Source organism: Plectropomus leopardus, chromosome 3, assembly GCF_008729295.1.
Source record: "Plectropomus leopardus isolate mb chromosome 3, YSFRI_Pleo_2.0, whole genome shotgun sequence".
Taxonomy (NCBI): Eukaryota; Metazoa; Chordata; class Actinopteri; order Perciformes; family Serranidae; genus Plectropomus; species Plectropomus leopardus.
The window spans coordinates 26,488,318-26,508,036 of record NC_056465.1 but is presented as its reverse complement, the minus strand read 5'-3'; the positions used below and the strand labels follow the sequence as shown (position 1 = coordinate 26,508,036).

Sequence of the window (19,719 nt, the reverse complement as noted above, 5' to 3'; positions counted from 1 at the left end):
ATGACAGGCAATATAATTTTGGCTCTGGGAATGCTTTGAGTTCTTTTAAGGCACTAACAAAAGTCTTTATAACACTAATATGGGCAGGGCACATACATAGATTAACCTTCAGCATATGTAAAAAATACTTTTATTGTTTAGGATAAATAATAAAGTGCACAAATGTGTAAATTCTCTATGGCAGCAGGACAGAGTTTCAGCCATTATTGATATTTTGAAACCGAGGCAAATTGACTTGATTTATTTCAAAAACATGGGAAGAAGGCCATAAGCAACAAAAGAAATAATTGAAAAATTAGCACAAAATTGGTTAAGAGTACAAGAAAAAAATTGAGAAAAAAAGAGAAAAGGTAAAAGAACTAAAGCAAAAAAAGGCAAAAAATGACCTGGGAAAATGATATTAAATTCTGTAACATAACTTTAAATTTGTGATAATGATTATTATAAATACAGTTTTGCCTGAGCTTTTTTCCTCTCTTGCTTTTCAAAAATAATTTTCTACTTTTTTCCCATGTCTTCCAAAAAAATAGCACCAATCTGCTCAGGGTTCAAAAGGATTAAATGCTTGTGAAAGGCAACTGAAGGCAGCACAAGAAATGTGATGTTGCTCCAGGCTTCAAAGGGTTTACTGACTTATGATTAATTTGTACATCACAAAAGTAGTGTCGTTCAATGAAAAACAAGTGCATCATGACTACATGAATGTAAGGCCTCTTTCATTAAAGCAAGCATTTATATATAAATTTTTAAGTGGTCCTTCTACAGTAAACACTAACCCCTGTCACCACTTAACTCATTAACTCATGAAACACAACAAAGTCTCCAAGTCTATTTGCGGGGTCCGCTCTGCTTCGACGCCACATCTCCCTCTGGCTTCTCAGTGATTTGAGGGGCGAAAGGTCCCACTAGCCAGTTGAGTGGTGTGTTGTTTAGAAGATACTCCACGACACCATCCAGAGACTGTTGAACCTGGGAACAAGCACATACTAGTATCACTTTCAACGAAATATTAATATTTTGTTGGATTTGTTATTATTATTTTTGAGTAGGAAATACTTAGGTTACATGTGTACATTACTAAATACAACATAAGACTGTCCTACTTTCATTAATGAATATGAATGAGCACACGCCCCTGGGAAAGCATGTTTGTTTATGCAAAGTATGACTCTATGGGTATTATTCAAGCACCGATATAAAGGTAATGTAAGGACTCACTGTGAAAAGTGATGGCATTGAAAACAGAAATTAAAACTTCAAGCACTGGGCTATATTTAGCTGCGCTGATGCAGCAAAACAAAAACGCTGCGGTAAAGACAACGTGGTGCAATTAGTACTTGGGTCAGGTGGTGACGGCTCCGCTCCACAAGGAGGGGTGTGATGGTGCTGGTGCTCCCCAGAGAGACGTGCAGTTCTTCAGCTGATTGCCTTGCCCTGGTGAGCTGGTCCTGGACTGCACCTGGCAGACCTTGAGCACTTGACACCACGTTGGAGCATGCTGACCTCAGCTGGGCGCTCAGACCATGAACCATGGAGAGCACGCGCCATTCCAGCTGCTGTAAACACAAAGGGGAAATAAAAATAAAGACAAAATATAAATTTCAGCATATATCATAGCTGTAACACATCTATCCCTTCCATACTCCCTCCCCCTTAAAGCCAAGGTAGTTTCCTCATCCTAATCCTGATGATACAATGTAAAATCACTCCTACTCTGCCTTTGAAATGCTGGTCTCGTTGAATTTTAAGACTTGTTTTGCTCTTATCGTCATGCTCTAAGATTTCTATCATTTCTTCAAATTGTATTCCAAGTCACTCTGGAGTATACATGAAGCATATGTGCACTATATACAGTGTAAATGCTGTCAAATGTAGAAATAATCTGTTTAGAAACCATTAAGTCAATTCCCAAAAGCTTCAGCCCTGACCTCGGCCTCATCGCTGGTCCCATCTGGCTCTGACTCAGTCTGTCGAGCTGCAACCTGCTTCTGTTTCCACTCTGTCCAGCGCTGCAGCAGCTGCTCTGAGGCTCCTCCTATCTGGTTACCGGCGGTACCCAGACTGGTACGGGCGCTCTCTAGCAGGTCCAGAGTACTGGTAATCTGAGCTACTGTAGCATAGGTGGCATCCCTGGCATGCTGTGCACGGACCAGGGACTGCTGTAAGGCTCGCTCCTGGACTTTGGCAGAGAGTTTTCCCAAGCGGACAAAGTAGCCGGAGCTGGTTGATGGCGTGGGCACCTCTGTGGTGGCAGGTTCAGCAACAGCAGCTGAGAGAGAATAGTGTTAATCTCAAATATTCAAAAAAGATGTTTCATGTTGTAGAAATTTAAATAAGGACAATCAAAAACAGCCACACAGGGTTGGTAGGACGAGAGCGTCTATGAGGGCTGACTCGGTACCACAGTTCAGGTAGACAGCATTTGGTCAATAAATTTCTTACTGTTTTTTAAGGAAGTGGAACACCTTATCAGCAAGTATTAGAGACTCTGGAAGTTTTGCAGTGTTTAAAATCAGGCTCAAGTGTTGGCTAAAATTTGCATCAAAGTGTCATGACCAATGATTGCCTTGAACACTGCCTGTCAGACTGATTTTATTCTGATAGGCTATTATGTGTTGTGTTGTTTTATATAGTGAAATGTTTATATTTGTGAATTTGTATGTCTTCTCCTGTTTTTTGGTAGTGTAGGCTACTTGCTGTTTAGCATAGTTTTTTTTTGTTTTTTTAAACCTGCCCAGGGACAACACATGCAAATTAGCTGCTAGTTGTGCGCTGTCCCTGTAAAATGAACAATAAAGTAAATAACATTAAATTCAAAAACAATACATCAGCCATTCTTGATCACTCCTTCAGTTTTTGCTATGTTATGAACTTTATCATGCAGAGTAACATTGTCTCCTGTGCCTCCATTAGAAGCCGCAGTAACCACTGAACAAATCCAAAATCCCCTGAGCATTGCCATTATGGGTACTTTGCTGCTGCTGCTGTCGATTACCAATGCAATTGCATCTTTTTCACATCCACTTCCAGAGACTAGGATGTCCTCTGGTGTATTCCTGATATACTGGAGTATGGCAGGTTGTCATGATAACATGACATCACAGGAGCAGGTGTCAAAGCTGTGAGTGTTGGAAATTGTGGGTGCTTTACGGGCCAAGTTAACAGAGGGGAAGTTCACTGGAATGACCTGCCTCTCTTTCTCTATGAATAGCATCAACCATTCACGCGTTCAGATCCCGTCACTGTTTTAGATTTTAACACTTTGGTCACGACCACCCCTCATATAACTGCATCACCTTGTCTTGCCTTTATAATGATAATTCATCTGGGCAGTCTCATAAAATTTGCTGTTTGATCTACGGATCAGTGAAGCAAGGACACACTGACACGCTATGTGGAAAATAGTGCTAATGCTATCACTCACGCATATTAATCATGGAATAAGCTGAGTTTAAGTAAATAGTGGTAATGCTGGCTACACATTATAATGTATTTCATGTGTGTATATCAGTGTAAATTAAACATAGAGTAAGGTAAGGGATAAATCTTTGTGCTTGACTTTTAAAGCAAAACTGTAGCATTATTAAAGCTTAATTGAAAGAAGAAAGAATACAGCTGCCATGTCTTTTTCATATGCCAGTGTGGGACGAAATGCTACTTTTTTTGCAAGTGCAAATGTCAAAAAAAAGGGGAAAAAAAGGCCAAAAATCTGATTAAAGTGGTGTAGCAGATCTTGATTGGCAATTTAAGGAATAACAAAAGTTTGTAAAATCTATTTAAAAAAGTGTACCAAAATTTGATACACATCTTTGGAATAATTCCCACTTTGATTGACAGGTCTGTAAATGAAAGGGCTAACAACAGACAACAACTAAATCTAATTTAAAAGCGTGTTATTACTATTAAAGTTTTGTTTTCATCAGCATGATTTATGAAGCACTGGGGTGAAACAGCTCTACTTTTTCAATTATAATCAGGAGAGGATAAACTGCTGACTGACAGGGTCTTTTTCTTTGTTATCTCATCAGCTATAAAGTAAAAGTTTGGGAAAAGCTACTTATTTACAAGCATCTGTGATAAAAACGTTACAAACTGGCCACTCGTCATCCATAATTAATTAATTGCAACTGCAACCTTGTTTCAGCTTCATTTCATCCAACTGTCAAAACACACCCGTCTAAACCTCAGCGGTAGCCATATGGGTGTATCACCTCCCTTGGTTTTTATGGACTCATTACGCTTTCCACATCTTGGAGAGTTACTGACCCAGCTCCCTCTCAGTGAGCGGCAGGTTCTGGTCAACCCAGTCCTCAGATCGGCTGAGGGCCAGGCCCATCCCACTGCTGACCATCTGCCCCAAACTGGTGCCCATGGCGGTGATGATACCTCCGCTGACCGCTGCCCGGGTCATTTCGACACCGCCCATGACAGCCCCCACCACAGCATCTTTGGCCCCTGCTACCGACTGGTACATCATACCTACTGTGTCCGACACCACCTGAGGAGGAATAAAACAGATTATGAGTCATGCTTGGAGAGCAATGATGGTGCTATTTTGTATTTTCTACATAGCTCTTATCCTGTTGGCAGATATGACTGTCAATTTGACCTACAAGGAGCAGTGAACAGAGAAAGTGATAATCCAGGGTGCAACAGTATGGGTGAAAAGGGCCGAGGTTGTCATGGTTTGGGTTTTCGTGTTATAGTGTGGACTTTGTTTTGGAGTTTTCTTATTTTCCTTGTTTGTGTTTTATTTTATATTTTCATTCTTCATGTGTGGTTTCACTTCCTGTCTCTGTGTTTCCCTGATTTGGCTCACTTATCTTTTATAAGTCTGGTCTGTCCTTCACTGTTTGTCTTCCCTGCACACCTGTTTCTGTTTTAGTCTCGTTTGCTCCACCTGAGCATTCCCAGCCACACCATCATTTGTTTCCTGCGTCCACCTGCCTCAGCTGTGTGTCACTGTTTTGATTAGTTCGGTGTGCATATATATATATATATCTGTGTGTTTCCCTTTGTCAGTTTGTCTGTTATCCCTGCTGCGTTTTTCCCTTCTGTGGTTTTCCTGCTGTTATCCTGGCCGGTTGTTTCCATCGTCGTTGCTCCTGTTGAGTTCTTCAGTATTATCCCGGTTTGTTTCAGTTTTGTTTCATATTTTATCTGTGCTTTTTTGTTTTTGGTTACCTGTCTGTTTTTATGACTTGATTATCAGCATTGTACACTCTTTTTCATTGCAAATCGATCCACCTGTTTTGTGTTCTGCATTTTGGGTCCTCCTTCACCATCTATTGTGACAGTGGTGGAGGCTAGGGAGTGACGTTTACTCCATCGATTCCATTGTTTTCTTTCATAGGACACCTCTGAGTGTTTCATTCTACTTACCATGGCCATATACTGCATCAAAGGATCAATGAGTGTGGTCATATCATCTTTATGTGTGTTTGTAATCAGTTTATCACGTGACTTGATGATTTCCCACCGAGAAGTAACAGTTACTGTTGACATATAAAGTGCAGCAGGGATGAGTCTTTAAACCCAGAAATGAGTTAGCCTTCTAGCACCTCAAGTTTCCCGTCTTGAAGTCAGTAGGTTTTTTGAATGGGTTTTAAGTAAAATGCTTGAAATTAAGTCTGTGTGTAACACAAGCGTATCGCCTAAATACACCAAGCAGCAAAGTGGAGCCTGTGGTCAGCCGTTTTGCAATGGCTATAGAAAGCTGCAGTGGCCTCTCTGAGCTGCAGCCGTTTGGTTCTGCAGATAAGTGCAGTCAAACTAAAAGTTGGGGATAGTTTAACTGCTAGCAATGAACTGCAGACATTTAACACGTGCAGCTATTCAGTCCTGTGACATGTTGACCTGTGTAATATAGAATTTCTTCCGGCCTGAAACAATTACTGTATGAGCCACACTTTGCAGCTGCTTTGCGTATTTTAGCTTAAACTTTTTCCCCTTCTATATAAAATATGTGAGTAAACAAACCACTTCAAACTGTTACTAAGTGGCTAAATGAGACTACAGAACGTCATCGGGCCGAACGTGGCTTTACAGCCTTATTGTGGGGATTGAGTTTGAAGTCAGGCGACCGTGGTGTAGTTCGTTTATAGCAACACGTTAGCTTTTGACTTTTGGCGATGACGCCATTTAAAGAATCACAAGTGGGTGTATTTGTGAAGATTCTCCTGCTGAACAATACACACAAGAATAAACTTTTGTGACACAGAGGGCTTTTCTGCAATAATTCAAAGTCCAATGGAATTGTTGTTTTTTTTTTTTGTTTGTCGAGGAAACCAGAGCGATGTTCACTTCTGGGTTGTTACTCAAAAACATAATCCGTGCACCACTCTATAGTGTGACATGTAAACATCGTTGTTATGGTTACCCAATTCAACTTGAGGACTTATTTAAAAGGCTAGTAAATGACCAGAGTGATGTGTGTTGACATATGAATGTGTAAGATACTACAGATGTTATAATAAGGGCTTTTATTCTTTAAAGAGACCCAGTATGATAAAGGGTAACATTATAATTGATAAATCCAAATGAGCAGTCAAAAGGTGTTTCTTGCTGACCTTGTCTGCTGGTTGTTGAAGAATAGGCAGCTTCTCTTCCACCTTATCCAGTCCTTTCATGGCGTACTCATTGACTGTAGCAACTGAGACAAGTACACGACAGAAATTCACTAATAATTTAAGAGGAAAAACATGAAATGGTTTCGAAATGAAAAGAATCCTCAGCTAACCCGAACAGTGAGAGGTGATGACAAGAAGTAACAAAAACAGTAATTGTTTCATGTTTACAATAGACTAAGAACTGAAAGGGTTTTAAAGATGACACTTCCAGTAAACGATGTGGAAATTCTGCTCTTAGAAGAAGAAACCTATTTTTCTTCATGCTGTTTTCTAACCCAGAGCTAACAAGTGGACCTGACATCAGTTTCACACCTTTAAAGTGCAACAGGCTTGCAATATTCTTTTATAGCATGCCATCATTGCGAATACATTACATCATATTTTGCAAAGAGAGAAGAACTCACGCTGTGGTTCTATAATGTCCAACAGAGGCTTGGACCCCGTGGTGGCAGCTGCTCCCAGAGTTCGGACCCCGCTCTCTGCTGCATCCATCACCCCCTTCAGCAAGGGCACGCTGTCTTTGGTGCTGCTGTAGGCGCTGGAAACCACCTCGCAAGCTGAACTGACCAGAGGTAAATTGCTCACTCGGGACACAACATTCTAGGATGAAAATACAACCATTACTGTCATTGAAAAGACATAAAAATGTGAAATATCATCCTGTCTGTGTATAGAAAAGCTCTTTTTATTGCAGAGTTTAAGTATTCCGTTAGGGATAATGATTGATTCCCCACAGCGGCTTATCAAGCGTCAAATGAGTTCATAATAAGCCTTGGTTTTGGAATATGTGTCATTTTGGGTCACAGTGCTCCTCACCTGCTGGTCTCCATTAGCTGGTTCTGCTGCTGCAGCTCCAGTCTCATTAGTCTTCCTGCTGTCTGCCATTGTGACTGCTGGATTCAATCTCTGACATGGAATATAGAGTGTCAGAAACAGAGAGTCACCTCACATTGCTCGGTATGCATGATGAAATACATCTCTGATATCCATTGTTTAAGTGGCTGATCTAATTTATCTTGCAGAGGAGAATGTCTCAGGAATTTGGCAATGGTATCTCTGTCCTGTCAGACGGTTTCAGAATATGGGCAGAAAGGCAACTCAACCATGTTAAATTCATTTGTCAACACAATGATGCAATGAGGATGAAACTGCACTTAAAATATGAAATGGTGCAGCCAAGCAAACACTTCAAGTTTCGACACTGTGTCAAAGTTGAAGGTTAAAAACTGACAGATACATTTTTTTCTTTCTTATTTGCTTCCCTCTGTTATATTTTTGCATTTTTAAAATGATATAGCATCCTGAAATAATAAAGTCTGAATATCAGAGGCTGGATAAAATTTAGAATTTGCTCATGAAAAGACAGATTAATGAGGCCAACGTTTGCCAAAGCACAGCAAGATGAGCCTGAGTGAGAATCATTCTGCCATCTTCCGTGACATCTATTACAAAATGCCAGAAGTACAGCCTGACATTTTATTAGCATTTCAAAGTGACTGAGGTACGTTTTTAAAAGTGGCAACATCATAGGAAAAAAAACTCACAGGATTAAAAGAAATTTATAACTGTTCAATCCAGATGAAAGAAGTTTTCTATAAGAAAGTGAAAACGCAAACAAGTCTTGGCTTAATCCTTCAATTTAGCTTAATACTTTAACTTCTTAGTGTGTGTGCAGTGATGATTGCTGTGACATAAAAGGGATACAGACATGATTAATTATGAGCAAGAATTCTGGGGATCCAGAAGTTTGTCTAATTTGAAATTATGGATTAGAGTCCAGAGAAAAGCATGACTAATGGTAAGAAGTAGCCTGGTAAGAACGGACCAGCGGGCCTGTAATCCTGGAGATTGATTGTTCACAAGCTCACATGAAGGCGTGCAGGCAAAATGGACCTCGACATCATTTATATCAAGCGAAAGTTCTTAAGTGAAATATTGAGCAATACTGCAAGTCTACTATTGTAAAGTGTTGCTTTAAATGAAAACTAGGCCAGAAGAATTACTCAAGTGAAATATTGCTTCAAGTGAAAATGACCCTCTTGTGTTAAAACAATGAGTTATTGCCTTCAATAAAAACTAAATCTAATGCTTAATTGGGTCAGAGAAAAGGGTCAAATGAAGCCGTAATTAATTCAATCAATCGTCCAATTATTTTCTTCATTTCTTTTCTTCTTGGGGAAAGGAGGAGAAATTGTATGTAATTTTCAAATCAACTTCGCACAAGACGGGTGACAGTGGGGTGCCAGAGGAATGTTTTTTTTCGAGGAGTGGGCGATATGGATAAAATCCTAAGTCACGGTATACAGTATTTAATGTAAAACTAGAACAAACATTGCTGATTATTTTCCAGATTAATCAAATAAATATAATATACACAATATTGGTATATACTGCATGTAAATGCATTTCAAAAAAATGTCATGGATTGACAATCTATTTATGGATGAATTAACCAGATGAAAATATAAACAAAATCCATCATATAGGTGTAAAAATCAAACTAAATTCCAATATTACCAGAAAGCCATCGTGCTCACTTATTTGTCACATTGCTTACAATAGTCTAATACAAGAATTAGACACCATGGTACAGTGTGGACTAATTTCCTGTAATAGGAAAATTTATAATATTTCACATAGTTCTAATAGGATTAGTTGATTAACTGATTATCTGCAACTATTATGATGATCAATTAGTTGTTTAAAGGGGCAGTTCACACTAAAATCTCTTAACTAAAGATTGTTTTGTTGTGAGTTGCGAGTTTTTGGAGCTACCAGTAATAGAAACATCTGCCTTCTCTTCAGTATAATGGAATTAGATGGCACTGGGTTGTGGTGCGAAAGCTATTTTCTAACTATTTTCTTTCTATCAAACTACATCCGCCAACCAAATCACTGCACAGAAGGAAGCGTGCATCTACTCATGGGCGAGGGGCTCGTGATCATGACAGCGCGAGATGGAAACATTACTGGTGTCTTTCTCGGCAGAGCTTCAATGACAGTTAGCTCAGCGAAACTCTTGAAATCTTCTTTTCTTCAGTGTAGATTGTGGAAGACCAGTGCTGTGATACCGTCTGGAGGTGTAGCTCAGTAGAAAGGAAATGCATCCTTTATAAAACTGCTCACAACAAGGTCTGTGGATAATCTTGAGTAACATGATTTCTGGAAAGAGACATTTCGGTTGAGTTTTTTTAAGAAATGTATTTTTTGTCACTTTGAACACTGCACGCTGAGTGCCATCTAGATCCAGTATATTGTAGATAATACAGACATCTCTATGGCCGATATCTCCAGCACTCTGCAACTCACAATCTAGATTAATAAATAGCACTAAAGCTAATATAAAAAAAGATATGTGTATCTGATTTGCAGGTAAACTGTCCATTTAAGCCATTTTCTCTCTGGTTCCAGCTTCATGTCTCATGTGATAGTAAACTAAATATCTTTGGGATTTTTTCTGACATGTCAGGGGCCAAAACAATTATTCAGGAAAATAACTGAACAGATAATGAAAAACATGATGAAGAGATGAAAGTGATAAAGGCAAAGAGGCATGATAGCTGCTGGCGCCAACATGTGGACAACATCTGTTTGTGTTCTACCAGATGGTACACACAGAGACATCAGTGGACTCCACCTGTATTCACCAGTACACAGTTTGTTAATCATGGCTGACCTGATGTATAGGGCAGACACATCAAAGACAGACATGACCTCTGTGATCTCATTGCCGGGGAAACATACAGCAATAACACAAGAAATGAAGCTGAACAGCTGTAACCTAATGCCTGTAGCACGCAGTAAATGCTCACGTAGATTGGGCTACACATCCACCTGACAGAAGGAACTGCTGTCAGAGAGACGAGCCTCAGATAGGATCAAATAAAACCCAGCGGGGATCCAGAAAACCCAGAAAACTACACTACAGACAAGCAGCTTCACCAACATATGACCTTTATATCGAACATCTGCTAATTCTGATCACAGATTCTTTTAGATGTCAGGGTGAATAAAATGCTCTCTGATGTTTTCATGACCTGTGGTGCTCCAGACTCGGTGTGACTGCAAATTGCATTTCGTTGCAACAGCTCCGTTGAGCAACATGTTTTTCTGAAAGGCAGTTGATGACATCTTCACTCGCTTTATTACAAAGCAAAGTCTGACTGTGCTCCACGATATCAAGTGTGAGATGAACCAGAGATAATATTCAGGGCCACGGTACATATTAAGAGGAATGCTGTTATGTAATACAAACTTAGCTGTTTTAGACTTTTGGAAGTAATCATCTCACTGACAAGAGATTCCAGCAAAGTGCTCATAAAAAAGGCTGTCTGGCCTCTTTGTATTGTGTTGTAGGACTGTGTGTCACATCCTCACAATACTGAGACACATCACCCTCTTTCAGCAAAAGAAAAGCTGCTACACTCCCTTTGGAGCTGAAACACTCTGACCTTTGATATTAATGGACCAGCTGGTATATCTCCAGGAAACTATTGAGACACTTGCAACAGGGGACGGTGTTAGAGCTGAAAAGAAAGAAAGAAAGACAGAAAGAAAGAAAGACAGAAAGATTGAAAGAAAAAAAGAAAGACAGAAAAATCACCAAAGTTGCTTTCTTAAAAGTTGAACTGTCTAATATAGTTAAAATTCATGTGTAACAGTGTAGGCCCAGATCAGTGAGATTAATTTGCATGGGCTGAAAAGCATTTAGTCAGAGCCCGACCTGGAGGTCAGGACCATCCAAGAGGTCACAAGATGATAACAGAGGGGGGAAAAATCTATTACACAGTGTTCTTGTGAAATGTTGGACATTTTAATTTCTTCAGGCCTCTAAAAATCCCTCAAGTGAAACAATTTTAGAGAAGAAAAGTATGTGCTCATGTTCACACTGAGAGGTCCCAAGTTGGCATTGCCTCATTACAAGGGCTCAGTTTTTGCACAATAATGTTACATTAAAGGGAAACTGCACACATTTTCAAAATTCAAATGTATTATTCCTATGGTCTAAGACAATCCAAAAAATTAGAAAAAATTTGCAACTCTATCCCAAATTTATAAATTGCTAATTTGTTATGTCATCAGAGTGTAAAGACTAGAGCTGTTCCATAGGCTATGAATTGAGAAAGATGTCCTAGATTGGTGGATCCCAACATATTTTATAGACATTTCATATTATATTCAATACTTAAAAATAACAACAACAGAGAGCAATTGATAAACTGAAAAAATTAACCAAAACAGTGAACTCAATTTGTGTAAAGCGAGCAATTTGGATGGTTTTAGCAGATTATTATTTCCATAAATTTTTTAATGAAAGATTGTTTTTTTTTTTTTTTTTTTGTTTTTTTTTTTTTTTTTTTTAGTAATTTTTAATCTAGCACTGTATTATGTTTTTTTTTTTGTTTGTTTGTTTTTTTTAAACAAAATAGGCTTTTTTTCTGACAAATCAAGTAATTTCTAGCAACTCATTTTTGAAGTTGGGACACCCATTTCATAGATGACACTGACAGAACCCAGGGGAATGTTCTGAGTATATGGGTATATTATCTGTTTCATTGCTGAGAACACTACATTACAATAGAGCTCATTTTGGTTTAAATAAAGAAAACAACTTTTCTGTGGGTCCATAAAATCAGGCTCTATTCATTCTCTATGGAGCAGCTCCAGAGTTTATACTCACAATCATATGACATCACAAGTTTGAGACTAACTTTGATTTATGGTCATGTTCACAGATGTTGATTAAACTTCCCCGTGCCATGTAAATAACATATTGCAACTCATAATTTAGGTGGTGTTCCCCTTTACGCACCGTTTTAATAACATAACTTTTTCTGTAACCCTTTGAAACCTGTATTGACATGGGTTTTGTTGTGCCATGTTCAGATGCCTTCACAAGGCATTTTGAAAACATGGGAAAAAAGGCAGTGAGCAAATTGGCAAGAACTTTTCCCGCAAAGTGCAAGATATTAGTAGATTTATAGTAATAATCATTATTATTACTATATTTAGATTATTTTTAGAAAACCTAGGGGAATGTCCAAGAAACTATATTTCTCATTATCATAATTATATGTTTAAATTTATTTTACAGAATCATTATTATTTTTCAAATTTTCAGGAAAAATTCTTTGTTTTTTCCCATAATGTTTTTAATAATTTTGTAATTTATTTATTTTTTGAAAATTTTTGGGTCATTTAATCTTAAGCTTTCCCTTTTCCCAGGTTTTTGAAAGAAATCAAGCCAATTTATTTAGGTTTCAAGAGGTTAACCAATGCAACTATTATTTTGCTTGCTTTTGCTTCTTGTCCTTTAATGCCTGAATGAAATGTTTATGTTTTCTTAATGCATTGTATTTCGTGTATTTCTATGCCCCTGTAAAGCACTTTCACAAAAGTGTTGGCACTCACTGGAGTAAAGTCCACTTTCTGCAGATCAGCCAATTGCAGAGCAAAAGCAGGATTTAGTCTCGCGTGGCAAATGTAAACTGGCTGAGAGGATGATTTCCAACTCATTTTAGCTGCTTTTGAACACAACGCGCTAAACCCTTCATAACGTGCGCGCGCTGTATACTCGTGCATGTTTCACAACAGCAACTGTCATCTCCTCCAGTGAAGTGCTGAACTTTAGCCCCGAAGATAAACTCTGACTCGTTGTAAATCTTACTTAAGCAAACAACGACCCTATTTTAAACGCTTTCTTTTGTTGTATCATGGTTTTTGTTCAGGTACAACACTCCTCCAGCAAAGTAAGTGTCGTTCTTCGACCTCCTAAACTCACTTTATATACATTTCCCTTTAACCTAGCGAGCTAGCTTAGCAACACGAATTTGAGAAGTTGTTTTAAAAGAAAAACAGAGCTGTCAAATCAGCGACTGACCTCTCTGGCAGCCCGTTGCTCCTCTGTCCTGCCGTGACCTGCAGTATAATGTTGGTCAATGAACCGGTCCAGCCCACAACAAGGCCCTCTTTCTCCGGACTGTTGAGCTGCAGCACAGTATGAGCAGAAAGGCGGAGTGTGGGACTGTCGCATAAACTTTAAACCAATTGAATCACAGCACGGAAGTTACAGTAAGACACACACAGTAAGTGGGTCACACAGCTGTAACATCTGGTGCAAAAAATGTGAAGAAATTCAGATGAAATTCATAGACAATTAGCAAATCTTAACATGGCATTTGATGTATTATATTGCTGTGTTCACTCAGTGACATTTTACCATGCTGACTGGTTCCTGTTTTACAAGATATTCACTCTTTTTGTCACACTGGTAACAAACTCAATCATAAGGTGATAAATCCATAGATTGTGTAAAAGAAGGATGGTTTTAATTTGTGTTTTGGATAGATATGGAAAGCAACGAAGGACATTTACATTTTTTCATTTATTTATTTTATTTGACAGGGACAATGCGAATTAACATAGTACAACTACCACCTGTTACAGACAAGCTCTAGCAACTGATCATTCACATATAGAGATTATATGTATGTGTGACTATTGCTAATTTAGGCTTTTAGTGAAGAAAAAGAAGAATAAAAGTGAAAATATCAAGGTTTCATAAAATGGTTATGGTAAAAATAAGAGAAAAATGTAAATATTTACATCAAGATTACATGGAAATACAACATGTAGTGACAGTAAAAAATAAATAGATAAAATAAAAATAATTTTAAAAAATCATTGTTACACAGAGCTACATCACTTAACTATAATACATTATAAAATAGTAAAAAATGACAAAACATGAAATATTTATTTGTTTATTATATCAGCGCTGTGGCCTGACAGCAAGACAGTACCAAGTTCAAACCCACCATCTGGCAGGGGTCCTCCTGTGTGCGGTTTGTTCTCCCTGTGTCAGCGTGGGTTTTCCTTGGCTCCCTCCCACAGTCCAGAGACATGCAGGTAAGGACAAGCTTTAATTTTATGTGTGAAATCGAGCTTAAATTATTGTCTGTCTCCATGTGTCAGTCCTGTAAAAGTATGGCAACCTGTCCAGGGTGTACCCTGCCTCTTGCCCAGTGTCAGTTGGGAAAAGTTTCAGCCCCGCGATTCTAAACAGAATAAGCAGTTACAGATAATCGTTGGATGGATGTATTATATAAGTTTTATTTGTTTAGATTTATTAATGAAGAATTTATTTATTTATAAATTCCTCAACTTCACTCTCCAGGTTGATGTGCAAACAGCATCTACTGATGAAGACCATAAGATGCAGCAAGATGCTACAAGGAAGCTCCAAAGGAAATCCAGTAAGTGAACCTTGAGTTAAGAATCGTTTGTGAAACTCGTTTGTGAATCGATTGATAAACTTTGTTTCTGATCATTTGGTATCTGTTTATACACCCATTATTGATGCTGTGTATAAAAAGTTGTTGACAAACATATTTCCTAACAACTCCATCATAGTCTTTGGTTTTGTGGGAGGTATATGCAGGTGTACAGGGTATACCCACCTCTTCTTCTGACTGTTTACAGTACACCCACCATCAGCCAAACAACCATTGGAATATGTAGGAGATTATACCCCAATTTACCCCAATTTCTCAGTTTTGAGATCAATAAAGTATATCTATCTATCTATCTATCTATCTATCTATCTACCCACTTCCTTCTCCGTAACTTACCCATTTACCTAGTAGTACACCCGCCTCATCGAACAACCACTACACCACTGATTATAGTGTGATATAAACCATTTATTAAGTGTAGATAGAAAACAACAATTGAATGCTTAATACTGGTGAATCACGTATGATGCTGAATGTTAGTGTGGTCCTTCACCTTCCTGTCTGATACCGTGTGTACAGCCAGATGGCTGAGCTGTCAGGCAACGGTGTTAACTGCAGTTGACGTAGTAAACCCTGAGAGGGCAGTCTTTACCCATTGAGTCAACTTAGATTTTTTTTTTTCTGTAGCCTCACCCACACTGAGCTACACTCATTCACATGTGCATCCATAAGATATTTTTTTTACTGCAGATGCACTCCAGAGCAGAGGGTCTATTTTGTATTAAATATTAAAGAATAAAACATCTCCAGGAAACAATCAGGCCTGGATCATAAAGGAGGAGAGACTGTAACAATATTTGCATTCATTAATGTACTGAAATGCGATTTTTTGACATAACCTTTCTTCTTTATGTGGCATTCAGATGCAATATTGTGTACTTTATCATTGTAAAGCCAGTACAGAGACTTTCCCTGCTGGATGCTGTGTATCATCGCCACTAGAACTCTATTAACTCTCCCTTTTCATTTAGAGAGGATTTTCATTATTCAAGCCATTACAGTTTTCATTATGTGTCCCTTTGTGTTTTCCCAAATGCTTGCACCAAGCTCTAGGAAACAGATTAGCTCTAATGTTGCTATCTGAAATTCATTGAATAGCACCTTTTTGTTTTGGTTATGTTTCTGCACTCAGAACAGTTAATTTTAAAACACCACACTGAAGCTGTAAAAGTAAACGACTCAGAGTGAGAGAAAATAGCATGATGTGGGGAAACATGGGTGTGTTGTCCCAACCACAGCTGTGTGGCTCCTTTCCCGTGTATTGTTTGATATGTTTATGAATGACCAAGCAATTTCAACCTCAACATTTTACGCATTCAACTATAACACACACACATCCATGCACACCAGTGCCACGACGCTCTCCTGCAAAGGAGTTGGCAACATGTGCCCCGAAGCCTCTCATCTGTTCCTGCTTAACTCTTAACTCTGCTTCACTGGATCAGTTGATTGAGGCCAAAATTGTTCTGGATATTGAGTAATTGAAGATTAGTAGATAACAGGAAAATCACTCATCCCTTAGAGTAAAATGATCACTCCACTCCCCTCCTCTCTCCTTCTTTCCTGCCCGAAGACATAGCTTTCATGATAACAGCAATAAATTGGTAATTTGACCACATTTTCATGGATGTGAGAGCAAAACCCAGCGATCTCATTTTTTATATATTTTTTTTAACATATTTCGAAAGAAAGAAAAGAAGTACCTATACTTTCACATCATTTGTTCTTGATAGAAAAGACAGATATTGAAACTACTGCCGTATATATAGCACCAAATAGCACAGTGCAAAATGCTAAATGCAGTACCCTAACATATGCAATGCTGTCACTGCAACTTTTTTAACTATGTTGGACTATGGTGATCTTTTGTACATGCACGCCTACTCATTGTCTCCATATGGTTGATACAGCTTACCATGCGTCGTTGAGGTTCATTACCACTATGAGTTGCAGTCTCGGGGAGACTGTTATGGTGACCTGTGGGCTATGATATTGGTACACCTTTATATATAAGACAATTCTTGGTCTGCTCCCACACTACCTGTGTTTTCATCACACAGAGAAGTACCAGACAGTATTCATTGCGTTCTTAGGGCCTTTTTATGCTCTCTGTCCAAAATGCTCAGGCAGAAATTGGGAAAAGGGCTTTTGGGTATTTAGTCTGGAATTTGTTGCAGAATGACTTGAAACTCAAGGAGCTGGAGTTGTTATTTTTTTTAAATCTACAATGAAGACTTAGAAGAAGATTCTATAGGATGTTGATGTTTTATCCTGCCTGGTTGTGCAACTGACTCCCAGAAAAGTTCTCCTTTGACTCAAAGATAGTTCTTTTTTAATGCAAATTGTATTGCTTGGGAATTGTATTTTCTCTCTGTCTGCAACTTTGTGTTTTCACTGCTGACTGTCTTGGCCAGGTCTCCCTTGAAAAAGAGATTCTTAATCTAAATGGGACCAACCTGGTAAAATAAAGGTTAAAAAATCCAGTACACAGTAGCAGCACATACATATATTTTCATACATTCAATACAGTAGCCATTAAAGGTGCACTGTATAGGATTTAGGGGGATATATTAGCACACATTGAGTGTTATATAATAAGTATGTTTTCTTTAGTGTACAATCACCTTAAACTAAGAATAGTTGTGTTTTTGTAACATGAGAATACGCCGTTTTATATCTACATAGGGAGCGGGTCCTTGTTTACGGAGATCACCATGTTGCACCACTGTTTCTACAGTAGTCTGGAATTGACAAATCAAACACTTGCTCTAGATAGAGCCATTCATGTTTTTACATTGGCCAGCGTATATAAAAGCCCCACTATGATGAGAGCAACTTCAAAATATTCATTTTTTAACGTGAAATTGCTTTATTCAATTATTTTTTTACTTGTTGAAATCACCGGATTTGTTTGTTTGGAGATGAAGAGATCTCTGTGAATAATTAGGCTAAATTATTATAATTTAGGTAAAAATTTTCTGAGTGTGTGGGTCTTAAGTTATCAGAGAAAAAAGATGATCACACATTAGCAGGTGCTGGCCTATCAAGAGTCAGAGAAACACTGTTTTGTAACATGAAATTGCTTTATTAGCTGTTGTTACTGATTTAAAACACCGGGTACATTTTTTATGAAGAGGAAAAGACCTCTGCAGATAATTCAGCTCACGATAAAACTTGTCTGGATCCTAAGTTATCTGAAAAAAAGGTGAACACACGTTAACAGGTGCTGGGCTATAGCGGCTTATCTGCCAGCGTTGGAGAAATACTGATTTGTGAAAATGTTTAATTCAGTGTTTTTACCAGTTTTAATCACCAGATACGTTTGTTTCGGAGAGGAGGAGACCTCTGTCCATAATTTGGCTCATGTTACACTATGAAATTCTAACTAAGAGAATTTCAGCTGGTTTGCAGCCTGTAAACCTTGAAATGCCACAAAATAACCCTAAATCATACACATTGTTCTTTAAAATAGTTAAATCCCCAAATTAAAACCAACAATAATCAAAACCACAACATGCTGAGCAACAAATGTTTAAGAGATCTTCATAAAAACTTTAAGATGTTTAAATCCCAGGCGCACTTTGAGTTGTTTCGCGTGGAGGATTAATTATTTCAGTGAGATATCCATCATCATCAAAGCGCACTTTAGGAAGGACGCGGCCTTTGCTGAGCAATGAAAGGAGCAGCGCAATAACACTGTAATGAAATCCATTTGCCCTGTACCATGTTTACTATCAAACTACAAGTCTCAGGTGTACTTATAGATCACAACCCAAGCGTTTCTCCGGCTCAGCATTCGTTTCCCTCCTGTTTCACCTTCTGCTCTTCATTATCTGCAGCCTCGAAACGGTAGAAATTAGCTTCTATCCATTAATAGCTGACCAGATCTGCTTGGTTTCATCTGCACTGCACCATTGATGGGAATCTTATTTCCAACATCCTGCAACAAATTTCCGGAGGCTTGCAACATGAGGTATCAGTAACATACAACACAGCTACAGATCATCTGCAGGTTGAAACTTGATATGGACCTTTGCCCTGACTATATTCTGCCCAATAACATATTAATAAGGCATAACCAAGGCTGGGATAATGCACCGGTTGTTTGAGAGAACTACTCCATCATGTTGGAAAAATAAAGAGACAGGAGGTTGACCTTGAGTCACATGCTGTTAAGCACAGTATTCATTATTAACATTCTTTCCCATAGGGTTTATTGATGGGAATATCATGATCTCAAACTTAAAGCAATAATAGATGATCGATATGCACTCTCATGTATGTAAGTAAATATAGGGTGAAGTCTGGTAATTTGGGACATCAATGGAACAAATAAGGTTGTCCATCTTGGGCTCTTTAAATAATAGCAGCCAGTCACACACAGAGCATGTTATTGAATTGTTGCTGAAAATGTACTTTACATGAAACAATCATTTTTATTGATTTAAGATTACTAGTGCGGGCAGAGCAATAAAATCACTGGACCCAGAACTTGCAAGAAGAGCCATGTGGCATGCTGGTTTTCTAATGTTGGTAATAAGATTTCTGCAGCTAAAACAATAAGAGTATAACCACAAAAATGGTTGCAGGGTATTGATTTTCTTTGAATGTTTAACTTAAAATCAAAATATTTTCACATTGCATTTTACTTTTTATGGAAAAGAGTTTTGAGTGAGTACTTAAATGCATTTAGGTAACATGGGAAAAAAAAGCTGAATTGTGACATTTTCTCTGAGGTGAAACCAGCATGTTTTTAGGCCAACAAGTGCCATAAATAATTATGACTTATGCTATTG

The 19,719-nt window shown here is 38.3% G+C and overlaps 1 protein-coding gene across 1 annotated transcript; it reads right to left on the bottom strand.

Moving 5' to 3' along the window:
- Window positions 1–550: 550 nt before the first annotated feature.
- On the bottom strand, window positions 551–13,635 carry plin3 (perilipin 3). The gene is made up of 8 exons (XM_042483823.1): window positions 13,510–13,635; window positions 7,446–7,535; window positions 7,034–7,229; window positions 6,570–6,652; window positions 4,267–4,498; window positions 1,929–2,269; window positions 1,338–1,556; window positions 551–969 (listed from the first exon to the last, which is right to left on the bottom strand). The coding sequence occupies exons 2-8, from the start codon at window positions 7,512–7,514 to the stop codon at window positions 829–831; spliced, it is 1,281 nt and encodes a 426-aa protein (XP_042339757.1). The 5' UTR covers window positions 7,515–7,535; window positions 13,510–13,635; the 3' UTR covers window positions 551–828.
- Between the last annotated feature and the right edge of the window lie 6,084 nt (window positions 13,636–19,719).